Source organism: Hipposideros armiger, unplaced genomic scaffold, assembly GCF_001890085.2.
Source record: "Hipposideros armiger isolate ML-2016 unplaced genomic scaffold, ASM189008v1 scaffold_613, whole genome shotgun sequence".
NCBI classification, from domain to species: domain Eukaryota; kingdom Metazoa; phylum Chordata; class Mammalia; order Chiroptera; family Hipposideridae; genus Hipposideros; species Hipposideros armiger.
In genome coordinates this window covers 808,084-819,435 of record NW_017731963.1, presented here as the reverse complement: position 1 = coordinate 819,435, position 11,352 = coordinate 808,084, and the positions used below count along the sequence as shown (strand labels likewise).

The following is an 11,352-nucleotide window of genomic DNA, read 5'->3' as shown; positions in this document are numbered from 1 at the left end:
GTCTCCAACACTTACTCAACCATGAGCTTTGTGAGGTTTCACCTCCTTAATAAAGCCTCAGTTTCCCATTTGAAAAGTGGAAATAGTAATAGTTCTCATCTCTTGGGGTTTCAGGGAAAATGAGGGCTCCATGAAAGGGCTTCGCACAGTGCCTGGCACACAGTAGGGACTCAGGAAATGTCACTATTGTTATGGTTCCATTTTTGCTGCCCATCTCTTGCCAGAGTGAAAGGGCTCATAGAAAAAGATCTTGGAGTAGAAATCGTATTCCACGCAAGCCTCTAACCGAAGCTCAGTGACAATCATTTGACATCTGTCTCAATTTTTCCATCTGTGAAATCTGAAAATGATACTTGTTATACATACACAACACAGGGCATATACAGCAAGTGAGGCTAATGCAGATACTCTGTTTTGAAAAGTAGAAAGTGCTTTATGTGGCTGTTGAGTTGTCATTGCTTCACAAAGACAGTCACCTTCACTCTTCTCAGAGGTGAGAGTTGGACGAATTAATTTATGGGAGACTTCCTTTAAATCTTAACACTCCTGTCTTATTTCAACTACAATTCAACATATTCGTAGACTTTCACTCTGAAATTTCTGTAAAGTTAGATGTTTATAATACTTAAGAAGGTTACTGGATTTGGGGGAATTTCTTTTTAATCTCTCCTAATCATATTCCCATTTTAAGAGCCCCCTATTTACCTGCCCAAATTGTGTTAAAATTGCCTGTTTGGTGTAACTGCAGATCCAGGGGTTGTCTCTTTCTTATAGGGAAGTTTAAGTCATTGATGAGAAGATAAGCTAATCGTCAGTGCTAACAACCACGTCCTATTGAGGTGACCACAGCTCTGTCTCCTACTTGAGGCATCTGTCCCAGTGGCTCTTCTGACTTCTGGGAGCAGCGTTAGCCAACAGCGTTAGTCTATCCACGTACCTGTGTACAGGCAGGAATCCATTCGGCTACACCTGGTTATGAAGGTGCTTCGGGCCTCAATTTGCCACAGGTTATCCAAGTTAAGAGAAAACTTCCAGAGCACCAGATCAGGGACGACAAAGCGGAAGTCCACCAGCAGCCCCCAATCCCCACCATCCATGCCGACATCGCTAATTGATTTCAGCATTTTCCGCACGGAAAATTCGGTCTCGCAACGCTTTCCCAGCCTAGAACCCGGCAGCCATTGCAGTGGATTAGAGTGGACCTTCAGAATGAACCTTATTTCCCTTCCCTGATCCAGTTCAGACTTCTTATTTCCAAGCAAAGAAAGTGAGGCCAACAAAAGCAAAAGGACTTGCCGAAGGGCACTCGTCAGTCAGTATCAGAGCTGGGATCTAATCCTATTCGGTTCAGCATCCCTTGGGCAGCTTGGGCTGTTGTTTGATCTCTGTATGGGCCAGCTGGCTTAGCTCTGTTCTTTGTCTAATCACTTTTGAAACGTGTCTTGTTGGTTGATTGGAATAATTTAGTTCCTACCGCTAGTGAAACAAGTCCACTTGTAGATTACTAGTGCATAACCATTGGAGTATTCTTAATCAGACTCCTTCAGTTCTTTTGGAACCTGGTATAAGGGAAGTAATGGGATAGAGAGAAGTCTGTGATGCTTTATTTTTTAAGTCCTAGAGCTTTTATATTCCTTTAATATTACTTTTCCGAAGGCTGAACCCTAGCTAGATGACCATGACCTGTGTTGTACTGACAGCCATTTTGGAGTTTCAGATACCCTTAGAAGTTCTTTCAGATATCTAATTCTACCTCCCCACACACATACATCCAAAGAACCGTGTCAAGTCCTTATCTCAAGATCAGTTTTTATCTCATGTATGAGAAACCCAGAAAAGGAGCCAAAAATTCATTAATCCATTTACAATAAGTTGACCCTGTCCACACATAGTAAAACGGGGTGGCTAATCGAGGTGACACACTGTCCCACCTCTTTTTAAAACATGCCAAAACTGGAGGGGATATTCCTAGAAGAACTGTGCCCAAACTTCCTTATTTTCCATCAGAATGATACACAATCATCCTGCTTCTTTTATTTCCCTTTAAACACGGAGTGAACATTTGTGTTCAACTACCCTGAATGCACTCAATAGTCAATGTCGCATGCCGCCAAGTTGTACTGGGTTAGATAAGGTGCTATCCTGACAGCAGTCACCGCCTCTGTCTGCCAGTGTCTGTGATGCTTCTAAAACTGTCAGGGCGGAAACTCCGTCTTGGAAACCAATCTCTGTTTTCATCTTCGTGCGTGTTCAACACAGCGATGGTGGTGCCTTTCTTGGAGATGAGCTATCGTCGTATCTGAGACTTACATTGGAAAATTTCACTTTCAGATTCTGTGGTTGTGTGTCTAAAAGTAGAATGTTGTTGAATTGAACATTGTCAGAGCCTTGAAGTTCTAAAGAAAGAGAAAAAATGGGGTTTGGCATTGCTGTCTTGGGTCCATCCTTTCTAGATGACAATATTTAGAAAAACTGGAAGGTACGGTATATCCCTTCCTGGTTAAAAGATCAGATTTTGGGGGAAAGTGTGTAAAAAGGAAAAAAACACCAGGGGCACTTCTGACCTAATTGGAAAAACGTAATTTCACTGAGTTCCATTCTTAAGCCTTTCTAGCTCTCCTGTTTAGCATCTTCCTTTGTTCTCTGGACAACTCTGAAACCTACACCCACACAAACATGGCAGTATGAAACGAACACAGACGTAGGTTTGAATTCCAGGTCTGCCTACCACCCACTGGCCTTGCAGAGTCTGCCTGAGTCAGTGTCCTCATCTAAAATGGGGACAACATTCATGAGCAGTAAAGGAGTCAAAATACTACATACGTACTGCTCTTAGCCCTGAGCCTGACACATAATAAGCCCTCAGTAAATACTAGCTGCTCCTTCTAGGTGGGTAGATGGCGGTAGCAATGGTTATTGTTCAGACTGCCTCACACAATGCCTAGTATATAGTAACTAGTCAAAAATAACATGACCTGCCAATAGCTAGGATCTACTAAGCAAAAAATCGCACACCTCAGCTGAGCTATCCTGCCACCTGTTGGCAGCTCAGCGGCAGCTCAGCTCGGGCCGGGAATCGAACTGGCGACCCTGTTGCTCAGAGCTCACACTGTTGAGCGAGCTCTTAACCAACTGAGCCACTCAGCTGGCCCTCTTTCTTTTAATGGTAGTGATTTTCCACTGTTGTTCTGTCCCACCCCAGCCAAGTTGACTTTTGTTTGCTTTTGTCCAGCTGTTATTCCCTCTGCTTGGAATGTTCTTTCCAGCTTTAACATTCCTTTAGAATCCAGCTCAAATGGTAGCGTTGCCCTTGATCTCGGGGGCCTTCCCCAGACGGAAGACTTAGTCTGACCTTCTTGTGGGTTCCCATGGCACTCAGTATAGTTTGAGGGTCCTTTATAATCACCATTACTACATTTTAAAAAATCAGTTTGCTTATATTTGTTAACCTCATTAGACTGCCATCTCCTTGATTATGTGAACTGTTTTATTCATCTTTGCTGCCCCCAGCACATCATACGATACCCATAGTTAGGTGTTCAGGAAATCTTTGTCAGGTAGGTGATGAATGTGTTCCACTCCAAGTTGCCATGTTTGCAAACTTCTAAGGGTTTTGTCTCCTCTCCCCTCTCCCTTCTCCTCTCCTTCCTTCCCCCCTCCCTCCCCCCTCTCCCCTTCTCCCTCTCACATCTCCCCTTCTCCATTCCCCCTGTCCCCTCTCCCCTCTCCCCTCTCCCTTTTTCCCTCCTCTTCCCCGTAGGATCTCCTTTTCACATAGGCTGATACTGCGGCCTCCCAGCTGTGCACTCTGCCTGCCTCTCAACGCTTTAAGCCAGTGTGTTCATCATACAGGTGTTTGCACATTCTTGTTCATGACATCATCCTGCACGGCGTGTGGTCTGCAGCCCATCACAGCTCACTTCTCTGGTCAGCATTCAAGCCTCCTACCAGCTAGCCCTCTAAGGCACTGTCCCTCCCCGTTCCTGATGTTTCCCCTTCCACCCATCCGCACGAGTCAGCACACACAGCTCATTAAATAGCCCTGAACTTCCTCCTGCATTATCTCTAATCCTGTTTGACAAGTGCTTTCCAAGAGCCTACTATGCAAAAAGTACCACTCAAGGTGCTTTCTAGGGTACAAAGATGAGTAAAACACAACTCTCGTTTCCAAGGAACCGACACAGGACAGAGGCGCACACCTGAGTAACTGTTACAGGCGGGCCCTGGGAGATGCCATAACAGGAGGTACAGATCCAAGCAAGGCTTGGGAGGTGTAAGGACTGAATAAAATCACATTAATTGGAAAAGTTTTCAAGGTGGAAAGCTTTGAGAATTTTTCAAAGATCTCAGGAAAAGTTTTGTAAAGAATATCACTTTAGACTTTATATTATGATAGCGATTGGTGGGGAGGGGTAGGAGGCCAGAAGAGGGAGGGCAGGTCTGTGTGTGCTGTGTGTCTGGGTGGGGGTGGGGACTAGTGAGCAGGAATTATACAGTGTGAGGCGTTTCGCACACAAAGGCCTTCAGTCTGCCATGTCCACCCATCAGGAGCCTTGAAACTACCCAAAAGTCACTTCTTCCCAGATGCCCTAACGCCTTAGCCAACACTAATGAGCACCCACCACTTGCAATTATTTTTAACTCGTGGGCATACTGTATCCCTTTACTTTGTGGTCATTCCCTGTGTCCCTGTGACCTCTCTAGACAGACGTTCAGCTCCTTGGTGACTGACACGGGGCATCCCCTTACCTCCGCTTTCATTCTTTCTTCTGCCTTAACCCAGCGCTTAGAATGATGTCCTTGCCCCTAGGCGCTAAGCAGGCCTGGGATCTGAATACTCGGCACCATGTGCTTCATTGCCACCTCAGCGATGAGTCAGGCAGGGCTCCTTTCCCGGGGGGCGTCCATATACTGGTAACTGGTAATTATGTAATTATGAGCAACTTACTTAACCTCTGTGTGCCTGAGCTTCTAATTTGTACAATGGAATTAATAATCCCTTCCCTGCTCTCTTTAAATTTGGTAGTAAGGATCACATATATATAATGACACTTTAAACGCCGCAGCATTATAGAAATGTAAGGTATTAGCGGCAAATGCGTTGTGCGTGAGTGGAAGTCAGGAGTAATTTTCCCTCCCGTGCCCCCAGCGGCTGAGCCCTCTGGGGCTCCGGCGCAGGGAGTTACAATTATAAGGAACTGAGAAACTAGAGAGGCGCTCCTATTTTTAAACTCCTTGGACATCAGTCCAGCGCGGCCCCGCAAACATCAGTTATGGCTGCCTCGTGAGCGTTACCACCATCACCAGATTACCCAGGAATTTGCTACTAAATGAAGCTGGAAATGAGCAGTGGTGATGTGCCAGGCAGCGCAGGGCCTGGCACGTCTGCAGCCCCCTTTTGCCTCATAGGCCTTTAGGAGCGAGATGAAAAGTAGCCTTGTGTTGCTATGAGCTGGCCCCCCGGGGCAAATAAAAAAGTGCATTATCTGCGTCTCAATAGTCTCTGAAGGCTTCTTGTTGGAGATTGATGACCATAGTGGTAAGTCCTTCGAGTTTGGGAGAATGGAAAGCGAGGTCCCCAAGGGTTTCGATCAGTGACAGGAAGGAGCCGGAGTTGTCAGAGGGAACCGTGGCCATAAAACCACTGGCAGAATTAAGAAATGGATCGTGTCACCAAAAGCACGTATTAAGCACCTGTCTTCCCCGGGCAGCCCGGGAGCCGTGCAGCACGAGTCCCTCGCCCAGTTCTTAGTCCTGAGAACTGACAGCCCAAAACAGAGATGTCCTTTTCCTTTAATTCACGGCACGGATGTTTGCTGAGCTGGGGATATGAAAACAAAACGCAGTGCCCGCTTTCCCAGAGCTCACAGTCTGCCCTTAAAGGGAGTTAGAAAAGCAGAGGGAGTTGATAACGACTCAACTCTGTGACTATGATGTACAAGGAAAGGGCGTGTCATGAAGTGGCTTGGTGAGGGTGCGCTCAGGACTGTTGGAAATAATCAGGAAAGGCTTTGTGGGAGAGGCAGCATTAAAACAGTGTTGGCTTGAGAGATCCCCCAGAACCCCTAGGAAGGAGGGCAGTTAAGGCCTGAGATGGGGAGAAGGGCTCTCTTGGCAGAGGCGGTAATAATCCACTAAATGAGAGGCTCGAATGGGGCAGGGTTGATGGAAATGTCCGCAGTGATTGTGGTGATGGTTGCACAACTCTGAATATACTGAAAGCCATTAAATTATACACTGTAAATCAGTGGGTTGTATGGTATATGAATTGTATCTCAGTAAAGCTGTTTTGTTTGTTTATTTGTTTTTTTAAAGAACCCACTAGAAAAGAATAGATACAGAGACAAGAAGTCTGATAGGTCTGGGGTGTGTATGTGTAAGTTGGGTGCCTGTGCCCTCAGTTTCCCCAGGGTCCCAAGACTGAGCTGTGGAGAAAGGGGACCTCTCTTCCTTATTTTTAATTTGATTTGGAAGAGAAAGCGAGTTAAGTATATCTTATAGAGAGATTATTTATGGAGGCCGGAACCAAAGAGTAAACAATGAGTGGAAGCAGATAATAAGTACCTTAGATTTGTGTCCCTGTCAGCTTATTTTTTTAGGTTAGCTGTGTGGATGAGATCACTTTGGCCTTGACTCATTGTATAGAAAAAAAAATGGGCTTTCATCATCTCTCTCTGGGCCTCTAGTCCATTAACAATGAGAATATAAGAAAGATACTAGAGTAATGGGAGCAGTAGGAGACAAATGAAGGCGGAGTGGCTTCCTTTTGTGGTTGTGGTTGCTGTTCTGTTGGGTATTATGGGCGGACTAGAGGCCTGTTCTTTCCGTCTCCGCTCACTGTCCAGCTTCTGTTCCCAAATGGTCATTCGTTTCTAGGACATGGTCCGGCGTGGAGAGATCATAGACAGCGACACCGAGGATGAGTTCTACCTCCGGCGCCTGGACGCAGGGCTGTTTGTTCTGCAGCACATCTGCTACATCATGGCGGAGATCTGCAATGCCAACGTCCCCCAGGTAGGGGGCTCCCCTGGATGGGCCTGTCCATCGCTGCCCCCTTCCTTGCCACCTGCGTAGGCAGAGGCTCAAAGCAAGAGCATCGCACCCTCCTTGAGTTCCTTCACTCTGCATGGGCCCTCTTGTCCGAGGGTGGGGGAGTGAGGTGACTTCTTCCCGGACGGTGTGTTCTGATGTCCACCAGGACGGATGACGCTTTTCCTGTCTCTCCCCACCCTTCCCCCTTCCGCACTAGATCCGCCAGAGGGTTCACCAGATCCTGAACATGCGAGGAAGTTCCATCAAAATCGTCAGGCACGTCATCAAGGGTGAGTGGGGCGTTGCTTGTGTCTGGGGCTCCAGGGAATTACATGACGCTTTCTTTCTGAGTCTCTGCTGACATCCCTGGGATTTGGTGCTCAGCCTTCTCTGCCCTGCAAGCCGAAGTGTGTGTTGTCCAGTTCACTGTGTGTCCAGGCCACCTTTGTCAGAATACCGTAGACCAACCTAGTTGTTCTCCGCCTCTGACCCTACAGTTCCAGAATTTGAAAAACACAGAACAAACCAAGAAGCACTAGAGCTTGGAAATATGTGTTTACATTTTTTTTTTTTAAAGACAACACAAGAAAGAAACAAAAACATTCCATTTCAAACTGCATGTAGTAGAAGGAAATTTACTTTCCAAGGGGAAAAAACAATTAAAAGGAAGTAACAAGAAATACTTGGACTCATACAAGGCAGAAGGAAGTGAGTTTGAGGCAGCGTGGTGTAGTCGGAAGAGTGTGCCTGTCGTCCAGCCCTCACTCTGCCTTCCCCCAGCTGTGTGAGTGTGATGCGGAAGAAATTTTGCAGAAGTTCATAAGATGGTACATGACAGCATCCAGTCTAGTGCCTGGCACACAGAAAGGGCTCAGTCAGGCGATTTTCCCTCCCCAGGGAGTCCCTCAAATGCTGTTGCATCTTTGGCTGGACCTGACTTAGCTGGAGTGGCTCCCAAGAGGCCTCCAGTCAGTGAGCGAGCTCGCAGTCACAAGGCAGGGCGCCTGAACCGAGCTCTGCAATGCAGCCCCACGCAGGCCACGTCGCTCAGACTGACACGCCGTGGGTAGGTAGAGGCCCGCGTTGGACTTGACGGAACTGATAACGCCTGAGTTCAAAGAGAGTCAGGATGGGCGGGGGAACCGCAGGCAAATCATTTTCTCTCTCTGGCCCTTGTTCTGCCCATTTCTAAGATGAGGGATTAGGCTAGATGTACTCAAAGGGTTTGCCTATAAGTGGCTTCTAACTCCTGTTATAGGTGGGAGATGAAATGTGAAGACAAATGATACATATAATAAAGCAAAGAGACGCTAAGAGCCGTGGGCTGCGGGATCCGGCTCCCGGAACTGAATCCTGCCTCTACTATTTACTGTGTTACCTCAGGCAAGATGCCCAATTGCTCTGTGACCTCATAAAATGGGGGAGAGGATTAAATGAGATGATATATGGAAAATGTCTGACCCTTAATAAGTTCTCAGTAAATGTTAGCTATAATGACTATTATGAAATATTATGGTGATAATTATCATCATCATTATTATAAGTGAGGCATGGCTCAAATCCCATGGGAAGCCTTGTGAGAGTAGTAGCATTGAGCTGGGTCTTCGAGGCTGGGACAAGGACATTCCACAGTGAAGGAACAGTGTGAGTGGAGGCGTGGGGACGGGAAATCCCAGGTTCAGCGCAGCCCTCCCAGGCAGGTGGGAATGGCAAGCCCATGGCGCCCATTTTGCAGATGGAGCATAGGAGGTATTGGAGTCTATGGTTTTCTCCCTCAGAGAAGGAGAAAAGGGGGAACCCGTTCATGAACCCCGTTCATGAACCCAGCCCAGCATCCTGCCTTCCATAGCGGCATCCTGGGTGCTCCCTTCTCATTTGCAGTGTCACATTGCCATGAATTACTGCTCAGGGTGCCATGCTGCCTCCTCCCGAAGGTGTAGCTGTAGTGATTTGCAACTCCAGCCTTTAAATGCCATTTACTTTTTTACGCCCACGTGTTCAATTAGAACTTTTTATTACTCTCGGCTCGACTCTCATGCATTTAGGCTTCTCCCTGCACCTCCATCCCTGTAATCAAAACAGTGATCTTCTGAGAAAGAGAAAGTGTTTTTAACGGGTGCTGACACGTAGTAGGTGGATGTTTTGTTTTGTTTTGTTTCTGAATTCCTACCACGATACCTTAGGTAATTTAGAATGTTCCGCTGCTGTGAGCCAGCCTCTGTCTCCGTCAGATCATGGTTTATGTCCCCAGTGCCTATTACAGTGCCAGGCACACAGCGGGTGCTGAATAGGTATTTGTTGACTGAGTCTCTGGGCAGCGGGCAGGTGAGCAGCCTGCACAGAGGCTGTGTTCATTCCTGCCACTCATATTCCTCTCCGCTGGGGCTTTCTTTCCCTCCTCTGTCCAGACCAGACTCTCAGACACATCCTTCTAGACTGAGGGCCAGCCCTCTGGCTCTCTCCAGCACTCTTCCCAGCCAGTGTATGTGTACATCTACCAGCTCTGCCTCCAAACACAAGCTTGAATCCGTGCACTCTCTCCATCTGGTATTTCCCATCATAGCATCCAGTTTATTTCCTTCCGAGCCCTTATCACAATTTTTAATTGTTTTTATTTATGTCTTTGTTTACTCGTTTTGTGTGTCTCATACATTAAAATGTAAGCTCCGCGATGTGGGGCCATTATCTGTCTTGTTCACCCTGTCTTGTCACCTAGAGCAATGCCAGGCACGTAATGGGAACCCAGTGACTGTTTTAAACACTGGTGAATTAAACCCTACCCTTGTGTGGATTTAAATTGGCAAACGTCTACTGCGACTCTCCTCAGGCCCATAGTGCAACATACGGTGCTCCTAAGGTGTCACCCAGCACCTGCTTTCGGGGAGTCTATGGTCTTCTGGGGGACGTAGATGTATAAATGACCAATCACAATTCAAGCTCACTGAAATACACACTCCCCGCCACTACCCAGCTATCACTGCTGAGTGCCAGGCTCCATTTCCAGCAGTGGCACTGAGCTGGGTCTTTGAGGCTGGGACACGGACATTCCAGAGTGAAGGAACAGTGAGAGCGGAGGCGTGGGGCCGGGAAGTCACAGGGTCGGCACTGCCCTCCCAGGCAGGTGGGAGTGGCAAGAGCCCACCCTTGGTGCGTTCAGTCTAGTGGGAAAAGATACTGTAAACTAATTGGAATGTCACGAGTGCTGTGCCGAACTTATGAACAGTGTGCTCGGGGAGTGGTCAGGAGACAGTGATGGAGGCACAGGCCATGGAGCCCCAGAGGGAGAGGCTCTTCCCCAGGACGGGGAGGGTGTCCCCGAGGGAAAGCTCGTCCAGGCAGGACAGGACATCAGTGGCCTTTGGAAGGAGTCTGGCCGCATCGGCGGAGGACAGGCAGGGATGTGGAGGCTGGAGCATTGAGGCTGGGCAAGCCCGTGAGTTCTCCTGGGTACACGGTGAGTTTGGGATATGGGTAGTGACTGCCGCAGACATTCTCATTAGGGCTCCGGAGAGATGCCAGTGTGGGCAACTTGGAGCCGTCAGTGTGGAGATGATATTTTAAAGTCAGAGAACTGGATGCCGTTGCCCAGGTCAAAGAGACCCTCACAGGTCACTGGCCACTAAAAAAAAAAAACAGCAACAAAACCAGCTCTGTCCAGTTGGAAGGTTAAGGTTATAAAGGGCCTCAGCCGCCCTTCCACTGGCATGCCCCCACCTGGCTCACACGCGCCTCCTCGGGGAAGCCCGTCTGCCTGCAGTGTCATGTGGTGGGGCTGCCGCGTGGCCTGCTTCTCAGCACCCCCGGGGCAGTGGGGGCTGTAGCGGGGTGAGGCGCCTGTAGGGTTGGCCGCTCAGGCCCACTTAAAAGCCTTCACTCTCTCCCCCTTCCCTCCCCACTTCATCCCATCAAAAAGCACACATGCACAAAACACAAAGCCTCATAAAGAAAAGCAGCTCATCAGTCTGTCCTCGTAGATTTTAATTTTGTTTTTCAGTTGGGTTGCTTCCTTTTTTTCTTCTTAACGTACTAATTATATGCAAGCTTTTCCCTTTGATTTTATGGCCTACATATTTCCCAAGTTTTGCTGGCAGGATGACAGCTGATGGACCCCTTGAGGCCTCAGGAAAACGCTGATGAGGCAAGCCCAGCGGGGGCCTTCCCCCCCCCCATATCTCCATCCCCTTTCTCATGGTTTCCCTCCCTCCTGCTCTGTTGGGGGTGCGGAGAGAACTGGGAATAATTGATGGCTCATTAAAGCCCCTCTTTATGCAGACTGCTTCCTCGGTGCTCCCCAAGTCCAGCGTCCCTGGAACCGGCAGC

The 11,352-nt window shown here is 48.1% G+C and overlaps 1 protein-coding gene across 2 annotated transcripts in view; it reads left to right on the top strand.

Annotated features, from left to right (window-relative positions):
- The window catches only part of CTNNBL1 (catenin beta like 1), a 167,093-nt gene that overhangs the window by 148,468 nt on the left and 7,273 nt on the right, over nucleotides 1-11,352 (top strand). For both annotated transcript variants that reach the window (XM_019625080.1, XM_019625081.1), the window contains exons 14-15: nucleotides 6,877-7,014; nucleotides 7,250-7,322. In XM_019625080.1, the coding sequence (XP_019480625.1) occupies nucleotides 6,877-7,014; nucleotides 7,250-7,322 (211 nt within the window). The remainder of the gene's footprint in view (nucleotides 1-6,876; nucleotides 7,015-7,249; nucleotides 7,323-11,352) is intronic.